The following is a 24,654-nucleotide window of genomic DNA, read 5'->3' on the forward strand; positions in this document are numbered from 1 at the left end:
CTTTTCTAGAAACATGTATACTAGAACAATTGCTTATAATGCATCAAAAACTTAAAATCCACATTGCATCAATTTACACGATTTGCAAAATACCTAGCATTGCCTAATTCGAAACATTTCAATTTTGAGTTTCAAAACTCTGAAATTCCAGTGACCGTTTCATCATGATAGCAATTATTCTCTTCAAAAAAACACCTGTTTAGCTCGGTCTTTTACGAACGCACTCATCCTTATTTACTAACACAAACGCGACAACCCCGACATGAAAAACCAGTGTGAACCCTTATTAATCAATCATGGAAATCCAATTTTATTATCTTTATTTAACGACTTGTTTCTGGCCTGCCGCTGAGTGATGTTATTTAGCTGCCCTTCATCCAGGAATAGCCGCAGAGCGCAGGCCCCACAAGATGGCGCCACTATCGCACCCACCTCCCCTCGTACTCCGGCAGCGCTTCGACCAAACGATGTAGGGAGAGGCTACGGAAGAAAACACCATGGCCGTTGACGCCAACAGATATGCCAAGGAAGGTGAGTACCATATTTTTACAATTTACTCCAGAACATCTCTGATCTCCATCTTCTATGTAGTACATTCTGTTAATGGTTCCAGCCACGTGGTGACCCCTGGTCTATTTATTTGGCAGTGGAAACCACTGCATTGCGTATTTTTGATATTGGACAACCCCTCGCTTCCTGCCCCCTCTGTCACCTGTTGTGAGTGTTGAAGGGGTTGGCCACCCTCCCTCAGTCGGGACACAATCGGACGTCTTCCGACCGGACGGTATTGACCTCGCCTTTGGGTAAAGGTCATCACCATCTCCCAGTATCTTTTGCTGATCGAGAGAAGATGAGCGATGTGCAGGAATCAGCCGGCTGCATCGCGCTAGTTTAGCTTTATTTACACGGAAATAGCGAAGCTTGCGGTGTGATCACATGGCATATGTCATTTCTAGTGGAAACCAGTGAATCACTGTTAGTGCTGGGCATAGCATTCCTTTTATGATATTCAATTGATTGCCTCTTGCAAAAACAATTTTTTTTTTCACTTAACAGCACTGCAAATGTTTATTTGCAATTGATAAAAACATGGCAGTTTAATTTAATTTTTTTTCTGCTTTTCCCTGGATTATTATCGTGAAAAAATATACAATATTATATTGCTAATTAAAAATTTTAAATTTGAATCCACAAGATATTTGAATTTCATTTCTGTTTCAATGAATTTCGTATAATAATAAAATTAAAATATCCATTATAATTATAATTATGTTTAATTTGGAGTCAAAAATTAACAGCTACAAAATTGGTTTTCATTTCTGGAATGTCTTTATCAGTAATCGTATGTTATTGACTTCTTAAGCCTCATTATTTATTTGCTGCCTTTATTCTAAATAACGAATTGAAAAAGCAATAAAAAATTTCAATATGTTTGAATATGTTAGATTCATAGTTGGACGATACAGTTTATGTTGAAATTTTATTGTATATTTCAAAGGGCTGTAAACTATTTATTTATCAAAATTACTTATTTATCGAAAACTTAATTAAATCTTATTATTTATTTACTTTAAGAATTATTAAAAGGAATAATAATTTTTATCATCTTTTTTATTAAATTCACTTATTTTTTTAATTATGTCTTATTTATTAATGCAATCAGATATAATTTTTTAAAAATCTTTATAGTCGTTTTTTTTTAATTTTATTTAAAAATTGTTGTTTTTTCTTGATATGCTCATTTTTAGACTTACTTTTCCATAATTTAAATTTTTAATTCTGTTTAATTTAAAATTATTTCTTTTACCATTTCCGCTTTAGTTAGAATAATGAAATAAATAATGTGTCCATAATAGATAGGATATCCTGATTTGGAAACTTTGTTTTATAATAGTGTAAATTAAAATTCTTTTAAAAATATTTGAAATGTTATAGTGTTCTATTTAAATATCCCAAAATTAGTATTTTTCATTTGATGGCACTTATATATTGTTATAAAATTAACTCTAATGTTTTGAATAACAACCATTACTATCAGGATTTCATTTCAATTGTTTAACATAATTAGAGGATAAAATAATAATTTCCCTCCGCATTTCGTAAGCGATAGAATAAGAAACGGTAAACAAGGAAGTGTATAAGCAAATTAATTTCGGATTTTCATTCATTTATATAAAAAAAAATTAAAAAAACGTTTTGAATTATTTTAGAAAAAATTATGCCATGCGAGAACTTGCAAACGATTTTATAGAATGTAATTGTACATTTTTTTAATGATTTAAATTAATATTTGTTTTTGATTAGTTTTAATCATATTATTTACTGAGATATTAATCTTTTTAAATATGAAATTATATTTAAAAATTTATATGCTTATCTTTTAATAAATATGTTTTATCGCACAACTTGGAATAATAATCAATAAATGTTTAGGATTATTAATTTATGCAAATTCAGAGGCGAAAATATTTAACCATTACCCTAAAATATGTTTTATTTCATTAAATATTCTAATTATATACTTTAATGTTTTTGATAATAAAGTATTTTATGTAGTTATATATTACTTTTTCCTTTTTCCTTATTTATTTTGTGATATTTTATATAATAATAATGTATTTTGAGAAAGTAGGAAAAGATTATTTTTTCATTACTGGATATTTTATATTATAAACAAAATATGCAAAAAGATGAATTTTATTTACTTTTTTTTACTTATTTATGTAATACATTTTAAGCTGTTTCTATTAAATTATAATCTATTCCTTTTAGACAATAGATTCATAATAAAATAATATTCAACAAAGTACAAAATCGTCTTTCTCAAATTTTATCTAGCTGAAACTATTGGAATGTCTAATACAAAAATAATGCATTGGTCATATTGATGCGACATGTAATATTTATTTTTTTATTATTATTCTATTATATTTTAGGAGTTGCAAATTTTAATATTTTTTTTATTTAAATTCCTTTAAAAATGTATTTATGTCGTTGATTCATGGTGGCTTCCTCGTGATGAAATTACATCATATGAAATATAGGATATGTGACAACTAAAAAGGAAAACGGAAATGTGGAAATTCATTTGAGATAGCACACATTAAATTGATCTGAGAAAAAAATTTTCTTTTGAAGTAACTGTTACGAAATAATGTTAATTAATTACCTTGTATCTGTTCATTTTTTAATGACGTAATGAAGCATATAGTAAGTAGATGACAACTCCCATTTCGAGAATTACTGTTTCACTAATTCAACACACTATCCATAAAATATTTTAAGTGCTTTTTGGGTTATCTATAATTTTTGTGTCGCCAGTTATAGTATCTTTGAATGATTTAAGTTCTTTTAAAAAATGGTGATTAAATATGTGCATGAACACAAGAGCACTACGTTTAAGAGATCATACCTCAATAAAATATTTAAATTTTCTATAAAAAATCGTCGAAAATATTTAAAATAAATTAATTTGATTTTAAAATTTTGTCTCATTGCCTGTTTTTTAATTATTTATTTATTTTTGCACTGAATGTTATTTAAAATCCAAATACTTTTATTTCAAAAATTTCTTTCTTCTTTAATTTAAGACTCTACATCAATTTATAACGAACTCAACTATTAAATACGACTCAGATGTCACTATCTTACTCAATTGAACTAGAGCGAAAACTGTGGTGAAGGTCTACACTTGAGTCTTATTTATCCGGCATTCTTTTTAACAGATATTGATTCTGAATTAATAAAAAACTATAACCCTAATTATGCCTGATTGGAAAATAGTACAATCAAACCTCACTTAATGCGCAGAGTCTGACTAAGGCAGGGGCATACGGGGTAGTTTCCCCCGCCCCCCACATCAGAGGGGAAGTCCAAATCAAATAGGCAGTTTATTTTATAGCGACTTTAGGTTCTAGTCAATTTTCTTGTTATATATCTATAATGAGGTGAAAAATTTAAATACCTCCATAAAGCTCGGTTCTTCATTACTGAAATTGTAAAGCAGAGGCCCCACCCCAAAGAAATTTTTACCCGGGACCCAATTAGGCTTAAGTCGGGCCCTGTTAATGCGCACCTCGCATAAAAGGTGATTCGTATAACGAACAAAATAAAATGCGAAAAATTCAGTCGCTTACCGAGCGATGTTTCGCAAAATAAGTGGCTCGGAGACATCTTGAAGTCATTCACCAGACTGGTTTCTATTAGTTCGTGTTCAGAGCTTGTTTGAAAAGAACTCTTATATCTATATAGAAGAAGTTTTAGCCGGTCAGCGTAGTCAAACGCGACTCCGAGGATTTTGAGCAAATGCCTGTGGAGACTTAATTGGCGAGATTTCGTCTCTGGCAAAGATTTTTGGCTAGAACTTTATTGTAACGATATTGATTAGCTGATGGACGAACATAGCTAAAAGCAGAAGGAGATTTGGCCAAAGAAAGAGGAGAAAGCAATCTCAGCAGTGTTATAACCATCCAGTGAAATAAAAAGATGTAGAAAGTATGAAAAATTATTGCATCATATGTTGAAAACCATCACCCTGCTAGGTGTGCTATAAACTCATTTAATCACAAATGCTATGTCTCATTCGTTCGCAAATTTTGAAGAGTTGCCAAAAACAAATATAATTAGACAATTCTTTTGTAAAAAAGCATAAATAATAAATTACATTATCATAAATTTGTTTGATTTTTTTTTTCGGAATTAAATGCAATGTCCCATTTTACTTGTATTTCTAGGGAAAAAGTTCCTTCGCTTAACGAAGTATTTCGTTTTCTCGTTAAACTGAGAATAAAATTTGGCTAAGAATTTTCCACAAGAGGTTCCACTGTATAACTGATGACCTCAGATATCTTTAATGAATGGAAGTTATATGAGATGAAGCATTGTCATTCTTCCACGTCATTGCTATTACTATCCTTGATGAATTTAATTCATGAATGGATGAGTGTTTGCAAATAGTGTGACGGGATGAACGATGAAATACTATAAGACCAACTGATGAGGATTAGAAATAATAGAACTCAGTAATTAGGCCTCTTACAGAATTTTTTGGATGAAAATGCAAGTATGTTTACGAATGAAATGTAAATGTTTTGTTAATTTCCTAACTAAAGATAATCTTTAAAATCGTCAGTTTTTCTCCTTTATTTAATTTGCGACATTTAATATTACTGAGAATCAAAAAGTAACTTTCATGATTGCTTTCTAGTTTCTAACATACGTTCTCCCGAATAAGAAGTGTAGCAATAAAAATTACTGTAGTTATTTGAAAAGTTCGTCAACAGATTTTTCTGAATTTCCAAATTTTAGACCCCCTTACAAGTCTGGAAAAAAAGGCAAATCGGAGATTATGACTTACTTAATATATAAAAATCTCCTGTCACGGTGTTTGTGTTCGAACTTCACCGAAACAGCTCGACCGATTTTCATGAAATTTTTTATGTGTATTTAGTAGGTATGAGAATAGGTCGTAAAGTATATTTCACAGCGCTAGGTAATTAGGGTGTTCCTATCCACGTTCACGGTACACTGAGGAGATCAACGCTTGCTTGAAATTATCGCCATTGTGGCGTAATGTTGAAAAAGTCCAGCTAAAAATAAACACGTGCGTCCAAATGCTAAGAGATCCATCTGCTGACACATTCTTGGACCAATTGTTAGATATCAGTCATGGAAAAGTTGCTGTCTATGAAAATACTGGATGCATAAAATTGCCCATTAATTTCTGCACTATCGTTGATTCGCGAAATGCCGCATATTTCCCGATGTACGCATATAATACATAAATCATGTATGGCTGGCAGAAAGAGTCATTTTGGCAGCAAAAAAATGTGGACGTCGACGATTTAAACTTCAAGATACAGCAGTCATTTCCGGGGCGACTTGATATCATACAAATGGATCGATAAAGTTTGCGATGCTAAGAAAGCTGTAAATTATCCAACAGAGTTTTTGAACTCACTGGATTTGCCAGGCATGTCACCACACCTTCTACGCCTGAAAGTTGGATCTCCGGTTATTTTACTTCAGAATTTGAACCCACCATGGCTGTGCAATGACACAGGTCATTAAAAATTGATGAAAAACGTTATCGAAGCCACCGTTTTGAATGGTAAATTCCGAGCCGAAAATGTTTTGCTGCCACGAATTCCAATGATTCTCACAGACGTGCCAATCGAATTCAAACGCGTTCAATTTCCTATTAGATGCGCATTCGCAGTGAAAATTAATAAGTGGCAAGGCCAAACGATGTCTGTTTGCGGCTGAGATTTGGGCACACCATGTTTTTCACACGTGGCATGTTCTCGTGTGGGCAAACTATCGAGCTTATTTGTATTGGCTAAAGACGGACTGAGAAAAAATATCGTACACTCATTTGATCTTCGAAATGAATATTGATTTTCTTTATTTAATTTTTATACTTTAGGACAAAAAATATATTACTTTTTTCACTTTGCGTTTAACTTTTAAGAGATCAAACAATGTATATGTTCATTTCGTTAATGAAATACTTTGTATTGAGAAAATGAATAGTTGGTGTTTTTTAGTTTTTATCGGCGATCATCGTCTACAGTGCTCCATTCCTCTTTCTGTCATAGATCAAATCCCGACACACCTACAATACATTCGTTAACAACCAAAATATGAAACAGAAATAATTTATAAGGCAGAACAACGTTTGGCGGGTCAGCTAGTCTTATAATAATAATATGCATAATAATTATAATATTAATATGCAAAGCCAGAAGTGATCTGCATATTATTATTATAATTTTTAACTCGTCAGTTCTTTTCCTTTATTTAATTTGCTGTTATTAAACATTGCTGTGAACAAAAAAAATAACTTTCATAATTGCTTTCCACTTTCTGGCATATATTTTTCTCTTATTTGAAGTATATAAATAAAAAATACTGTAATTATTTTTTTAAAAAGGATTTTCTTGAATCTTTGTATTTCAGACTTCCCAGTGAGTCTGATAAAAAGTAATTTTGAAATTATGTTTATTGGTCTAGGGAAGATACAACTCAACCTCGCAATAAATTAAATGAATGAATACACTTTATTTTTCGCCAAAATTGTAGATTTCTACAAAATTTTGCTTCAAAAATAATTGTGTCTATCTGTGACTGTGAAAGCAATTATTCAAAACTGGCAATGAGCTAGACAAATGAAGTTTGTCATATGGTTATTTTTGTCGTGTTTCTATTTTATTGACCATTTAATTTATTTTTGTATTGGCATTATCCATATTCTCCTCAAAACCATATCACAATGGCACCGTAAATTAAAATATTATCTTTGTAGTCATATTATTTTTAACCCTTTCTTACATAAATTTACAGAATTGTAAATTACGAATACAAAATGATCTCTTATTTGATAAATTCCTCTCAAAAATGTCAATTAAATTTTGCATCTCTTAGAATATAGGTTATGCAGAAAAAGCCATTTTTTTAGGAAGATACATTTTATTAATTCTTGGCCTTAACGCTCATACTAGTTTAAAATTGCTGGACTGCCCCGAGGACCCTATATAAGATATTAAAATCCATTTGATGCTTATATATACCATGCAACAAGGCGATGAAAGTGAAGAATTTTCATATATCATTCATTATTTTGATATAGAATACTTCATTTTATTTTAATCGAACATTACTATTTTTTATTTGATGTTGGCACAAGATCATAGTATGTTTTCAAGTATCCATACTATTAACCCCTAGGGGAACTGACTTTTTAAAGAAATTTTGGCATTTGATATAGATTTAATTGTTGACAGAGAATAGTATACAAAAATCTTATTGAAGAATGAAATTTTATTAAATTTATTCCTATAAAGACGAATAAAGCTAAATAAAAGTTTTATTAACCCCTTCACATACAGTGACAAGTCTGACTAGCACATAGATTAACTGAATTTTAAATTTGCAGTTGAGGTAAAATATTAAGTAATTTGTAATGTAAAAATCACATGAAAACGCTCCAATTTTTTCAAATCTCCTTATATTATTTTAGAAATTAAAATAAGAATAAATGTCTTAAATAGGATGTGTCATCTAATTAGTAAGTTAAATAAATTCAAAAGTCAAGGAGTTAACGAATTAATTTCGCCATTCTTAACTTAGGCAAAACGATTATATGAAGAGTTTTAACTGACAAATGTATCCAAATAGTTAATAAAAATAAATGTTTTTGTTTGTTACTTTTTTATCACTTCTAGTTCCTACAGGTATACATTTAGTTTGAAATAGCCTGTCCTACCTAAGATTTCGTTATAGGATATTAAAAACAATTAATGCCGGTTTCCGTTGTGTTGCAAACTAATGAAATTGAAGAGCTTTTATATATCATTTATCATTTTTACACATTATTTATAATTTTATACGATACATTTTGCATTATGGTGGGAAAAGTTCAATTTTTTTATCCAAATATCCAAACTATTGATAAAAATAGCCTATTTTTGTAAAGCTTTCATTACTTCTTGGTTTCATCTTCTTCGCATTCATATAATCAGTTTAAAAAATTTCAAGATTTAAATATAGAATAATAAGATCTCTTTTATGCCTCTCTCTATCTATTGAAAAATGCGTTAAAAATGCTAGAGAAGTTTCGTGTATGATTCATCATTTTGTGACACCGTGCATTATTTCCTTTTAAATCATGTTATTCTTTCAGGAAAAAAATGCACGTCAATTTAGACAATTCATCAAATCCCTAACACCGTATGACAATTGTCCCCTGCGTAGCATTTCTTATCCCTCCTCCCCATGTGCTTGTTAAAGTAACACATATGTTTGAAAAGATTTTTAAAGGGAAATTCGAATTTATTTTTTCCCTTAGCTCCTTATCTGTCCCGTTGGAAAGCAGAATTTATCTGCAGTTGCGTGCTTTAAAAAAAGCAGAAGTTCACTTTAAAAACCTGAAGGTGCTTCATAAACATATCGAAACTCGCCGGAAGTCATCACCCGTTCACTTCCGGAAACTAACGAGCCGGGGAGAGATCCGGGAGAGGAAAAATATTCCAGATCTTTTTTTCCCTCACCCCTCTCCCCCGCACTTCTGCAAGTAACAGCACAGACCTAGGCTTTTTTTTCTATTTTTATACCAATTCCTAGCTTTCTTATCAACAAAGTATGGCCTAGTTTGTAGACAAAGCTTCCAAAAGCAGTTAAAGAAGTGAAAAGAGTAGTTTGCAAAAGAGAAAGAGAATGAGTTGGGTTTGTTTCTTAAGAGTATGTGTTGACTATCTTTCTTTCTTTAGAATCAGTTTATTTGAAATGGTGGGTGAATTGGAATTTGATTTTTAAGAAACGATGAGTTTCTTTTTATTTAGAAAGTTGGCTAGAATGATGCCTTACTTTTTACTAGTTGTTTTCAAAGAATTCTTTGTGTCACTAAAACCTAAAAGAATATTAAATAAATAACATATAAACATTTTAGGAAACAAAAAAATAATTCAAATGGTATGCTTTTCCCAATTATTTACATAGAAATTTACTCTATTGTTTGCATACAACTCGATGTGGTGAAAACTATATAAATAAATAAAATTATAAAAAATGATATGTTATTAACATTTAATATAAATTAGGTTAAAATTCTTCCCGAGTGTTACTAATCGTTTTTGAAAAAAACTTTATTATCACCATTATTTTAAAGAAGACCTTTAAATAAATAATATATAAACTTTTTTGGAGAGGTACTTATTTCGTAAAAATAAAATAATATACACTAACTATTACTGGCATATAATTTAATATGAATTATGAGAATATACATAGATATAGTATAGCAGTAGACGTGCATTGCATTAAACGTGTAAATAAACATAATGATTACAACTGCATATATTATATTCATTCAACAGAAATTAATACAGAATGAATCCCGATTTTTATTATTTGATTTTAATGAGCCTTTATTGTAACTAGCATTTCAAAAAAGAGCAGTAAATCAATAACATTTAAATAGTTGTTTGCATATAAATAGATACTTAACATATGATTATAATGTAACATATATTCGCATACCCTACATTATTTTCTTTTAACACTATAGGTTATTTTCATTTAGGAGGGGAATTTATAAATATTGCTGCATTTTAGCTAAATTCGTTTTAAAAATAATTATTTAGGGCACATTTTCAAGACAGAAATTATTGTGACGAACTTCCCAATAAGTTTATTTTTGTGTTAGAATTTTTATAGTACAGTGAAAAAGATCAAATACATTTTTTTAAATACCTGTTCCTAAATCTGGATGCACGTCAGAACAAACTGAGATTTAAAATTTTGAAAATCTAAAACTGATGAATTGATGAATTAAATTTCATCAATCTTAATCGCTTAGATTTCTAAACTATTTTACTCACATACGAACAAGCATAAATACATAAAAATATATATACCTTTAAGCAAGATAGAAATGAATATGGCGAACCTACCGATAAGTTTATTTTGAATTTTGAATTTTATAGTACAATATTTTGTAGTATCGGTTACAATTTTTTAACATGTCTTCAGAAATTTCGATATATATCAGAATAGATTGGTATTTAAAATTTTGACGTATGGACTAAATTTCAACAACCTAAACCACTTAGACTCTTACACTATTCTACTCATATACAAACAAGTATAATTCCAAAAAAAAAGTTCTCTCGGTTTCGGTAAGATAGAAAAAATTTCAGCTTTATCGAATCTTAATCTTAAATCGTAATCTTAATTTTTGACGATTGTATTGGAATCTCTTTGCCAGTGGTATATCTTTACCTATCAATTATAATGATGCTCTTTATAATATAAATTCAAAAAATATATGAATGTTTTTAAAAACTATTTCCAAAATTCGTGTTGCAAGTTAAAATATTCTCCCACTTGTGCTTTAAACTCACGAATTATGCAGCTAATGTTGTCTTAACATAGTTAACCTTGAATTATAAAATTAATTCCGAAACTTTTAACAATTAACTCAAGCGAGAGCCTGTAATCCCAAACTCATAATTTCACTCTATGATCCTACTCATATTTGCCTTCTAACGGAAGATTAAGTGCATAACATGAATGAAGATGGATTTGTTTTACACGCTCTTTTGATGGATCGAATGTTTAGTCAGCTGTCTCAGTAACAGACGCTTGCATGCGGTTATCTGAATCAACAAGCATCGTCTTTGATCACCGACTACAGTCGCCGATATTAAAGCATGCTGCTATTGGAATAAGTACTGTCGCACTGTGGTTATTATTAGAAGATGTATTATGCACTCGTGCTGGATTACTTGGATGAAAACCGCATGATGGAGTTCAAATGCTTTCAGTTTAATGTGTAATGTATCTGGATTTTAATGTGACCATATGCTCCGGATTAGATGGGGTAGTCCCGAATATCGATAGTTTGTTCCGGATAAGTCAAGCAATCCGGAATTTCGACAACTTGCTCCAGACTGTAGATGGGACTCAGATTTGTCTCCTGTTTTTAATTAAATATCTAGAATTATTTCGAGTTTTAAAAATACTAGATAACTTGCATTAAAAATTGATTAACTGGATATAAATTTTAAAAAAATATTTAAGTATTTCACTTTATGTAAAAGAAAATTCAACTTTTCACTTTTTTATATATACGACTAAAGTAGCTAGTTTTCCGAATTAGTCGAAACAGTCTCGAATGATGATTTTTCGTCTGAATTAGACAGGAAAATTCCAAATTTTAACTGTTTGTCCCAGATGGTAAAAATGTTTGAGATTTATCTTGTAATTTAATGAATACCTCCGATTTTTTTTAATTTTATTCAAATATGACTAATTTGTATCGTATTTTGTTAAAATGACCCAAATTAGTAACAGGTAGAAGCTCTCTGATTTGCCTTATCTGATTCATATATAATTAAATATATCTGATTTTTCAAAATTTTACTAAAAAGTGATAATTAACATTAGATTTAATTTTAATTATCCTTGTCAAAACAGTTAATATTAAATGAAAACTAAGCAGAAAATTATACTTTTTCTTATTCTTTATACTGGTGAATAAAATGACTAGACATCTACATCTAAAATATGGAAAAAGTAATATTTAGAGCTTTTCAAAATTCTACTTGTCATAACTACTAAATAGTTTATAAATAGAGGTAAACTATGTTAAATATATTTTTTTATGTATAGGCTTTCCAACAGTAGAACAATTGTTAATAGTAACTGTAACTGTATTGGATTGTCTCAGTTGTTATTAATTTGGGAACTAAAATAAATATGAGATGGGAAATCAAATTTTTAATAAAAGATATTGAATCTAAGTTTTTTTTTTTTTTTGCTGTTGAAAACGTGATGCTAAATAATTTTCTTGCGCTTTTATTATTTTTAATTCTTTTTATTTCCTCTTAACATCGCCAACCATTATTATATATAAATTATTTAATTAAAATCGTTGTGTTTTTGTGTCAGTATATTCACATCAGAAAATGTGAATTGGCATTGAATTTTAACAGGATAATATTTTTTGGTTGGCATTATATTTTATATATTGAATAATGCGATTGTAAAATATTTCGTTGAATCAAAAGCTAGAGATTTGACATGTAATTACTTCTTGGGTAGTGGATACTGACAAAGAAAAGGTTTTTTCAAAATTTTAATTATATTTACCTGAGTAAAAATGAATTGGAATTCGAGATATTTTTCATCAATGATTTCACAATTTATTATTAAAAAAAATTTAAAATTTAAAAAAATTTAAAATTTAAAAAAAAACTAGCTTTCCGATAATTTTATTTACGCAGAATTTTTTCTTTAATTTCATTAATTTTTCAAAATTAATTTAAACAAAATTTTTTACAGTGCATTTTTTGTTATAATTAAATTTAAACTAGTTTTATTATTTCATCATAATTTTCACTTACCCTTTTTCATTAATATTAACGTTATAATAATAATAAATTATACTAATTATAATAAAAAAATTGCTTCTATATTGAATTCTAAGCAAATTTTCAATTTTTAATTAAATTAACAATGCTTTTAAGTTCGCATAATTTTTTATAAACTGTGTGACGTAGAAATCATTATTTTTCGAGAACCTAAACCTCTATTATATTGTGATATTTGGGAATAAAGATTCCCAACTCAAGGATATTTTATATTTTTTAAATTAATTTTCCATCAAGCATTTTTCACTTTCCCTTTTACTATCAATTCTTCATTTCTTTGTTAATACTTTACAACAAAACATCGAAAGGTTCATTCGAATCTTCATTGATTTTGAAAACAAAAGGTAAACATTCCTTTTTAAAACGCCTTCATAACTTAACGTTTCAAGAATTAAAAAAAAAAGCTTTGAATTCCTTTTTGTTTTCGAATCAAAGGAGCTTGAAGGCTGCCAAAATAACGCCCAGCCCTTGTCCTTCGCTTAACAAATGGAGTATTCCAACTGTGAAAAGAGCTTTCAAAATCGATTCAAAGCCGTTTTCATCTGCTACCATCTGTTTGAATAAACTTGGGTGGAATAATTCGGTGATAGCAAAATGAAAATTCCAGACAGATGAAAAGATAAACAAATAAAAATTCTTTAGTTCCAAATCATCCATAAATGCTTAAATAAAGATAAAGAATTCAGCCAATTCTTTAATAGCATAGATTAAAGCGATAAAGAAATAGCTAATGCATTCTGGTAAAATATTATTGTGGCATCTCTGTTATTGCATGGTTTCAATATTGCGCTGAACAAATGAAACATTTTGTTGAAATTTTTATTTATTTTTGAAATCATCCTATTGCAAATCTCAAAACAACATGATGCAAATAAATTGATTTAGAGAAGAGTTGATTTGTTTTGAAAAGTTTTTTATTGTATAATTTCAATAGAACATATTGCGAATGATACGAGGAATAATGAATGAATACATTTATTTTTATAGGAATTGAATACTCAAAAGTATTATATATTTAAAAACTTATTAAACTTACGTGAGCGATTTAAACCTAAGAAATATGATAGAAAGTAAATAACATAGTAACAAAAAAGTTTATACTGAACTTTCCGAAACAAATTAAAAAGTCTATTAACAAGTTCATTTAACAGAATCCAGATATTAATATACTGCAACAATCTACATTTAATTATTACTTTTACAGTGTCTATGAAAAAATATAAAAGGTTCCAAATAAAAAATATCATTAAATTTGTATTGAATCTTTAAATTTCTTTTTATCTTAGTTGTCTTGAAATTTCTGCTCTTGATTTCTTGAGTTCACTAAAACACGATATTAATTGGATGTCTTTTAGTGAAAAACATTTATCAACACAAAAACGCCAAAAGCATATACCATGCTTTGTCTAATTTTAATTCAAGCATTATATGATAGATAAATAATCTGAGTTTTATCAAAAATTATGATTCTGCAAATCAAAATTGTAAAATAAAAGCATTTTTTTAACGTTGTCTTTACACCTCAACAAATACCTTACTTTATACCTTAACCAAAATACCTATAAGTTCTTTACAATATTAAAGATTTTAATGCATCCAAAGTAACTTGCATGCTTTTATCTATTATAAAATGCACTTTAAACCATTCGTATAATCATAGACAATAATTAGACCATTCTTATATTCATAGGCAATAATTAGAACATTCTTATAATTATAAGCAATCATTAGAACTTTCTTATAATCATAGGCAATAATTAGACCATTCTCATAATCATAGGCAAACATTAAGAATTCATAATCAAAGCATTAATAAAATCTTCGAAATGATATTAAATACAATTTTGAATGCCTTTCATGAACGAATTTACTTTTCTTTTTAAAATTAAATCTATTTATTTGTTTTCTGCAAAAACACTAATAACGAAGCAAAAACTAATAATTTCAAGAAGAAAAAAAAACTATTCATCGAAATTCTAAACAGCAGTTTTCTTCATCAATCGAACCGATCAACATTCCATTCCGTCCGACCAATACTTATTTTATCTAGAAAAAAATAATCTCCCCCACTTCTTTCCCCCTCTGCTTGCTCCACTTTTACTCCAGATAGCCTTTTGAAAAACAGGAGAAGAAATATTCCACTCTTCCCGTTGCCATGACGAAATGACTTGCTTGATGTCACCCTCCTCCCACCTCTCTACTCCTTGTCCTGACTTACATTTATCGGTTTTCATTTTCGTCTCCGTTGTTTTTAATTGATTAGGTGCAGACGATCATTATGATTTTTGGAACAATTATATTCCAAAACGATTTTTGTGGCAAGTGGAGTTGTGTGGCTGGTTGGCTCGCTTTGTATTTAAAGGGAATGTTTTGTGTTTTAATGAGTTCGATTTTATTGATTGTTGAGAGTGAGATTATACGTTCGCTGCCGTGCAGACTTTTTTGATCTAAAATCGTTGCCATTAAAATGGTCAAATTGTAACTTTAGTTACTAATCTGAACTGAAATGTAATGAAGAACTCGTTCATCCGAATGCCACTAAGCTGGAAATATGGAGGTTGATCATTTAAGTTTAGGAATTAACTTTCAAAATTGATAGTACGAACTTTTGGTTTGACTTTTAGACTTTGATATAGTCTATACCTTTTATTTGATAGAGATAATTTTTAATCTAAAATCGTTGCCATTAAAATGGTCAAATTGTAACTTTAGTTGCTAATCGGAACTGAAATTGATAAAGAGCTCATTAATCCGAATGCTCCTAAGTTAGAATTCTAGAGATTAATAATTTTAGTTTAGAAATTTATTTTAAATATGAGAAAAAATCACTCTTCAGACTGACAGTGAACTGTGTTTAAGGAACAATGTTAATGATTTTCCTCCAATGTAACTGAAATTTTTTGTAATTCAACATCAATTTGAGGTTTAAAAATATATAGCTTTTTTATCGTTAATCGTTTTCATTAAAAATCAATCATTTATTGATGCATGGCATTTCATATATTATGAAAATAGATTATTTATCTTATATATTCTTAATTGATGCTGTGATACCGTAAATGACCTATTTTTCTTAATAAATAAGCAAAATATAAATACAATAATTAATAAATATTCTATATATTGATTGCTTTGTTTTTCGAAATGGTTATCTTCTCTTTCAAAGTAGTTTATATTAATTTCATTAAAAAAAATTCAATAAAAATTAATAATTTTCAATAAATAAAAAAACAGCAAATTTTTTTCTGTTATTTCAAATATTTTGAGATTTATAATGTATTTCCTGTTTTCAAAAGAGGAAATATAAATTTCTTTCAGCAATATTTAAATTTTTTTTGTTTTAAATATCAAATAAATTTAATTAAACTCTTTAAAACAAGAAAAATATCTCCTGCATGTTAGTATGGTACAATACCCTTACAGCATTATATATTATTACAGATGATTATTATTTATATTTCGAAAGATAGCCTATGAAAATTAATCAGAAAACAGAAAAAAAAAGAATTTTAATTTAACTTATTAAAAAAAGGATATAGGATTCAAAATAATTCATTTTTGCATTACATTCGGAAAAAATATTACTAAAACAGTCTGAAGGCCATTGCTGAGAGAATTGCCTTAATTTTCCATTTTGAAATAGCAAACATTTTGCAATGTTTGTTTTACACAGTGATTCAGCTAATCTTTCATACATATTCAAATCAAATATCGGTGTGAAAACTAGTAAACATTGCATTTCAATTTCTAATCCTATTATATGAACCATTAAAACTCAAAATTTCTCCTTTCTTTTGAAGAAAATCGATAATTTCTAAAAAATAATTCTTTTCATCAAATGACGTTTTTATTTAAATCGCTTTAATGTTTTGTAAAAGCTAAATTTCGAACTTTCAATCTATGAATTTATATGATTTTATAAATTTGTATTTAAATTGGCATTTTAATATCCCACGTCGTTTCCCAAAGTATTTTATTGATCTGATAAACTTCTTATATATTAAATATGTCTTCTTTCAAATTGTTGTATTTGGCATATCATTGTTGAATTTATCACAAAATACATCACCATTAGTATTCACAACTGTTATAGATGCTTAACAGATGCCAGATCAATCATTTCCGGCCTTGGCAACAAACTTTAAGATGAATTTGTTGACTTTAACGACAAATATGAAGAACCTGAAATATGCGAAAATCTGGACAATATCTCAATTAAAATTCAAGTTTTCACAAATTAACAGTAATAAAATCAATCCTACTACATCCTGGTATTGTGCTAACGCAGTATGAAAATTGCGAAAACCCTTCAAACAACGAGATTTCTCGTGTAGCATGGTCCTTACTCATAGAGCTCGATGTTCTTCTTGCAGAATGTATTTTTTGTCACAAAATTTTGATTGATGATGCATGGCAAACATAAAAAGGGTTATATATATATTAATTTTTTACGTTTTTACTTCTGCTGGATCTTACATAAATTAATTCAGAATTTTTTTTTTCTACATTTGTATTTTAACTTCTGAAGCAAGTCGTTTTAAAAAAATTAAGAATATTTCAAGTGAGTATTGAATGCTTACTACTTCTGAATTTTAAAATGAAATGAAAGAAATGATTTCAAGAGCATCAAATTTATTGGAAGTTTATTTATATTGGTTTTCCAAATGATATATACAAAATTTTTTGGTAATATATGTCTGAAACCCATGTAATGTATAGAAATTAAGTGCTTCTTTTTTTCTCGTTTACGAAGTATAGAATGAGAAATTTTTGCAACCGAATTCGATATTTTGACAAATCTTCACATTTACATCCTTGAATTTTAAAAACACATATTTGAAATTACGTCTATATATATCTGTGAACAGAATAACTCAAAATCTTTTTGAGATAGACATCCTTGAATCCTAAAAACACATATTTGAAATTGCGTCTATCTATCTGTAAATAGAATAACTCAAAATCTCTTTGAGATAGACATCCTTGAATCCTAAAAACACATATTTAAAATTGCTTCTGTCTATCTATGAACAGAATAACTCAAAATCTCTTTGAGATAGACATCCTTGAATCCTAAAAACGCATATTTGAAATTGCGTCTATCTATCTGTGAATAGAATAACTCAAAATCTCTTTGAGATAGAAGGATAATATTTGGCATATGGTTTTTCATCAAATTTTCATATTTCTATCAAATCTTGAGCGAAATTCATTCAGAATAAGTCCAAATCTTTGTTATCCCAATAAAATTTAGTATGACAATTTCAAAACAAAAAGAGCTAGATAGATCAAATTTTGTGCACAGATTCATCGTATAAAGTATAGATTTGTATCAGTTTTGGAAACAAATTTGCAAGAAGTTCACGGTTTACTGATCTGTACTTTCATATAATATGTAATCATATAAAAGCGATATTTCAAACAACTAAACAAATGAAATTTGGTTCATAGTTTCAGCACCTAAATTGTTTATTCTCCTCGAATTTTGAATCAAATTTGTGTACTTTTCCTTTAGCCAGACGCAAATGTCGCCAATTGTGAACCAAACATGAATTTGGCGGAATTGTACATTATTTGGCGATTTTTCGATTGCCCGCTAACGGAAAGGTACCCAAATTTGCCAGAGAGTTGGCATCTGTTGGTATTTACTTTTGCATATGAAACGCGATAGCACAAAAACGCAGTAACAAAATATATGAAATTTGATATAGAATCTTGTGACTTTGACTTGCCTGGTTTGAATCTGTGCGAAAAAAGTCATCCAAAATTATTACTTGTACTTGATTTGCCATTTTCGACGATTTTTTGGACATCGCCCACTAGGCTCTTTTGTAACTATTGTTCGCCAATAGCAGACTATTAATAAAACAAACAGGTTTGGAGAGATGGATTAGTTACCTAAAAAGTAGTCGAATTGCGTAAAGTGGAAGTTCAATGTATTTCTGTTGCTTTTCCGGAGAGCTGCCGTTTCTTATCTAATCATTATATCCACTCATCTGCTAGAGCCGATATGATTGTTAGGCAATAGAATATTCGATTAACCGGAAATTTGCCAATACGAGTCTATCCTGTTCAATACACGTCATAAAAGTGAGTCTTAAGATTTTTAGAAACAGATGGATGTTTATTCAAGTTCAATTGTAGAATTGGATTTAAAAAAAAAACCATATAGAAATTCCTTTATACGATTGATCTCTATGTTGAAGCTTTTATCTGCTTCTTAATATGTTGTATCTGCTTTAAATTTGACATATCTTCCGTAAAAAATTATATTCAATATTTTATAGGAATGCGCATCTTTACAATGCAACCGCTTCCAAATATGAATAGTATAAGAGCTCTATATCTTGATGAATTTTGTGCTGGTGGGTGTTTTTCTAGCAGTTTAAAATGTGAGCAAATCTGACACCATCGCTTTCTTGAAAATTTATACTAGAACAAAGATTGTGTAAAAAAGTGGAAGAAAATTTTTAATATTTGTAGAATTACTTGTTATTCGCATTTGTTGGTGTCGTTGTAATGAAAATTATCAAGCGAACATTAGATACCAGAAAGGTGTTAGAAGCTACAACAATCTCTTCAGGCGAACACATAAAGGCGGGATGCTGAAAACACGATTAAAATTAAGACATAAAGACTAAGCCAATTGAAAATTGGACATATAAACAGTTTTTAGGCCGCTTAATTGCTTTATGCTCTGCAAATTTTGTAAGCATTTTAATTTAAGATTAACATTAATTGCGAACCCAAAAAAGATAGAATGTAAAATATATTTCTCAATAAAGAAACTATACAATGTATAAGTATTATTGTTATTATATGCAAATAAATCGATACAAATGTGTAACATTTTATTAATTTCCTGTTTTTACCTTGGATAAAGTAAATGAATTCCCATAAAAGAACATGGTGAATTCATAAACGATTAACCAGTATCATGTTTGAATAAATTACGACAAAATTCCGCGTTTCATTGGAATAATTGTTTTTTTTTTAAATTAGAATTAAATTCCCTGTTTCCATAAAATATTTTACACTTATTTCCTCATTCGCTTCATTTTTCCCACTGCGTGTTTTCATCGCTCCAGAAACAATGCACACTCCGCAGCATTCGTATGCGCACTCAATTCTTCACGGCATTGTGAATTCCCGAATTCACATCTCAATGTGTACACGACAAGCATTCCGGAAAACAGAACCGAATGATCCTATACTTTATTGTCGGCCGCCGGTGCCGAAAGGGGGAGGGGGAGTCCCAGTTGCCATAGCAACCGCTTCTGCCTCATCCCAAAGCTAAAGGGAGAGAAGCCACTATGCGGGATGGCGAGCATTGTTCCACATCAGAATAATTTTTGCGCGTAAAGCGTCGAAACGAGTTTTAAGGCGCCCTTTTCCCTATATTAAAAGAATCCGCTGGAGAAAGAACAATTTTGTTTTTTAGGAAGAGAAAGAAACAATAAAATGGAATTGGATATGAGGCGATATTCGGTGAGATTAAAATGATGAAAAGAATGTGAATGAAAACTGAGTGGTAGATGTTTTGCAGCAAACGATGTTTATTTTTTATTTTATTTTTTTATTTATATTCTTTTTATAATTTTTTTCTTATTAGTTCAGATGGAGGTAGAGAATTCTGGAAATATAGATTTTTTGTCAAATGCAATTGAAGCACATACGAATGTCGGATATCTTTTGAAATAATATATTATTTAATTTTATCCAAGCGTTCTTATCTTTATTGGTTGACTTTTGGAAATAAAAACAAGCAATAAATTGTTTAGCAAAGTTTTTGTAGTTTTAAAAAGATATTTTTTCCTAAATATCTTTGGAAATATATCTGAAATTTACAAAATCCTGGTGCAACATGTTTATAATAAATTTTGTCAGTTTTTAATGCAAATTTAGTGCTTAAATTGCATAAAAATCATTATAATTGAATATTTTTAATCAAAATGGTTTTAAAAATAGTTTAATAAATGTTTTATTTGCATAATATATATTTACAGATAAAACAGAATTTCATATTAAATGGAGATATTATTAAACGGGACGCAAACGAAAACCGGAGACAAATGAAATAATTTTTTAAAACAACAGAGAACTACCATTTAACTCTTAGATGTGATAAAATTTTTGCCATTGTTAAATAAAATTTTAAAAATTTTGAACAAAACTGGTAAAACAATTTTTTAAAAATATAAAATGATACGCTTGTCGCCGTTTTGCACTTCAGTAATATTTACATTTAAGCAAAATCATGTGTATCGGTACATGTTTAGATTCATTATCTTATCTATATTTTTATTTTTTGTATGCAACATGTTTACGCTGACATTCTTTCTGTTAACTGTAAGATATAAAATTAAGATAGAACGTTCTACAAGGTAGGCTGTTGGATATACATATTTGGTGCATATTTACTTCTTGGGTTGTAGTTGCTGATTAAGAAAAGATTTTTGAAAATTTTAATAATAAATTTAATGAATTAAAATTGAATTTAAGTTCCTAAATAATTCCGAAATATATCACGATGCAAAAGTTTTTTTTTCTTCATCTTTTTTAATCAAAAAGATTAGGTTTTCATTGGTATTAATTATATTTTCCTGCTATTCCTTTCTTTAATTTTAATAATTTTTTCACTATCATTTTAAGTACAGTTTGTAACAACGCGTTTTATTACGTATTAATAAAATTCGAATCTTTTTTTCCATCAAATTTTTCACTCGCAATTTTTTTCTTCTTTTTCTTTTGCAATGTTTAAGTTATGATGGGGAAAAATATTTTCATTGGACAATATCTACAACATAGAATTTTTACTTTCTCTTTTTTAACGTTTTTAATTTTAGGTTGCGGTTCTTTTTATAAATTATGTGATGTAAGAAATCATTATGCACAGAATGCAATGGCTGATGTAAGCAAGACAGACGAATTAAGCCTGAAATATAATCACTGTTGCAATGCTTGGAACTGAAAGGTCGAATTTCAACCAGTTTTCTTTCCGCCTTTAATACATTCTCATATGAAATATGAAATCAAAAAATGTATATATACATGTAGGACATAATAATAACTAGCCTAAAACTGGATTGTAGACTTCATCTATTCTGAATATTACAACATGCTCTTTACTACAAAAATTATAATGCAAAGCAATCGCAATTTAAAAATTTTCTTTAAAATTCAAGAAAGAATGCATTAAATTAAATTTCTTAAATTTATGACTAATACTTCATTCGTTTATATTACTTTCATACATGCATATTATCCTATGGTTCCATAAAATCATTTTAGGCTGGAAAAGGAATCAAAAGTATAAATAATTTGCTAAACAATATTGTCCTTTTATTAGGTAATTTATATAAACCCAATATACTATTTAAGAGTACACCTCAAAAATTCACTCTCAGTTGTTATTTTTTATAATGTAATTTTATATTTTTGTGTGTATTTAATCATATATAATTAATTATTTTTATCGTCCTAAATAAATTAAATTAAAATGGATTCATTTCTTTTCGTTTTGTTAAATGGATATTGATACCGAAACTTTCCCCTATGAAAACGTGATATTATTTTTATATTTAATTACTTTTAATATTCATATTTTCTCGTGTAATTTCAAATTATTTTATGCTCACTAAAGTTATGTTTTGTGATAGTATTTATTCTATAAGAATTTATCGACGGGTTTTACATTTTTTTTTAACTTGACTTGTTTTATATTTGTGAGAATAGAATTTTGTAATCATTTTTCATTCACTTCCTGCTGTATTAGAATTTTCAAATGAAGTACTTATGTATTTTAGATGAAAACACATTAATTAGTTATTTTAAAATCTTAACTATTAATTTATTCATTCATTTAAGTATATTTTTATTCGAAACGAATGGCGCCATCTGACAGTGAATTAGAAAAAATGATTTAAAGATCCCATAATATTTACAATCCTGAGTTAGAGACAAATTAAAACAGAAAAATAAATTTTCAGTCACTCTAATAAAAGTGTTTATATTAACCGTTTTTCTTAAATATATTTTTAATTCACAATTTGTTTATTAAAGGGGCATACTGCACATAAAGATTTTCTACATGTAAAGATCTCAAAAAGTTTTGAATTGTTCTTTGGTAAAAGTACCTCGAATTCATAAATATGTTTTTCAAAACACAATGTCACAATTCTTTTTTTTTTTTTTTTTTTTATGTGTGCACAAAATTTTTTTAAATATATGAATTCTCTTCTTTATTTTAGCTCATTGTCAAAGCGCCATAACTTTTGACAGAATAATTTTATTCAGCAATTTTTTATCTAAATAAAAATTATGACTATGTAGCTCTGGAATTTTTTCATTTTTCTACAATGCGATAGGCATTTTTTATGACAATGCAAATGACATCTGATATGAAAAAAAATCCTGAATTCAATTATAATTCTTTAAATGCACTTAAAAATATTAGTTGTCTGAGCGAAAGTGAAGCTAGAAAATCAAAACTAAAACTACTAACGTTCTATGATTTTTCGAACTTGAGATATTATTATAGTATGCTGATTTTTATTTATTTCCTAACTAATTCCAAGATTATATAATCAAAATTTTGGATATCCTTGACTTTTATTTTGCTGCCTCACCTTGGTAAAATTTCATGGTAATTTGTATTCTTCTCAAGGTTTCATTTCTTCGAAAAGCGTGAATGATTTTTTTATGAGTCTAAAAATAAACTTTCGGCATTCCAGCTAAAAATAAATGCAATTTGAATACATTTATTTTTGTAATTCGTTTATCTTCATGATATTCAGTTTTTTTTTAAATTCATTTATTCTATATATGTATGTCAAGAGCAGATGTCGATCGTTTAGTCACGTGTTACTGTGAAAAAAATACTGATAAAAATCAAAATACATTGAACTTTTCTTCATTAAAAACGGAATATAAGTCTTAAATTTCTTGCAAAGCTTACAGAACAAGAACCATGTTGCTTTATTTATTTAGCAATTTTGGAGTAGATATATATATAACTATAATTTATAATAGGAATCCTCGGATTGGTTCATCTGACTTAATATTTTAAGGGTAAAAATGTTAATCCCTTTTGAGAAATAATAAGTATTATAATTAAAAGTTATTTCATATATTAAAGTGTTTAAAAATGCTGTTATACTCTTCAAATGTTAAGCGGATGGAGCATTCTATTAAAATTCTTTCGTTAATTATTGTTTTGCAATTATAACAATTTCTGTACTTTTGAATTATTCTTAGTGTGAATCAGAATTAAATGTCTCTAAAAATATTTATAATTAAGTACGATTTCTTTAAAATAAATAATCAATAAAAAATAATGCTTGGTGTGTTATTCTTTTTTTCTCTTATTTTTTTATCATTATTAATTAAAATTATATTTTCAAATAATTTTTTTATTTCATTTAAAAATTTATATCTAGGAAACATTTTTATTTATTTTCCAATTAATGTGATTAATCAGATTTTATTAATAACTAGCCGCCTTTGGCGACCAGCCGGTTCGCCAGTATTACCGCTCGCTACAATTTTCAATTAAATATTTTAAGTAACTGGTCTCTTAATAGATTCTCAAACAAAACATTTTTAATCTTCAAATTTTGATAGTCATACCAAACTTGTACTGTTGTTTAGATCGTTTCGTTCAATTTACTATATGTATTTTGCTAATTTGTTGTCATTTCCGGTAAAACTTCAATTTTAATTTAAA

At 28.3% G+C, this 24,654-nt stretch overlaps 1 protein-coding gene across 1 annotated transcript in view; it reads left to right on the forward strand.

The window, feature by feature from the left end:
• Positions 1 to 371: 371 nt before the first annotated feature.
• Positions 372 to 24,654, forward strand: part of LOC129983687 (cyclin-dependent kinase 14-like) — a 162,622-nt gene continuing 138,339 nt past the window's right edge. The window contains exon 1 of the mRNA XM_056093272.1: positions 372 to 531. Within this exon, the coding sequence (XP_055949247.1) occupies positions 498 to 531 (34 nt within the window). The 5' untranslated portion in view covers positions 372 to 497. The remainder of the gene's footprint in view (positions 532 to 24,654) is intronic.

Source organism: Argiope bruennichi, chromosome 9 (genome assembly GCF_947563725.1).
Source record: "Argiope bruennichi chromosome 9, qqArgBrue1.1, whole genome shotgun sequence".
Classification (NCBI taxonomy): domain Eukaryota; kingdom Metazoa; phylum Arthropoda; class Arachnida; order Araneae; family Araneidae; genus Argiope; species Argiope bruennichi.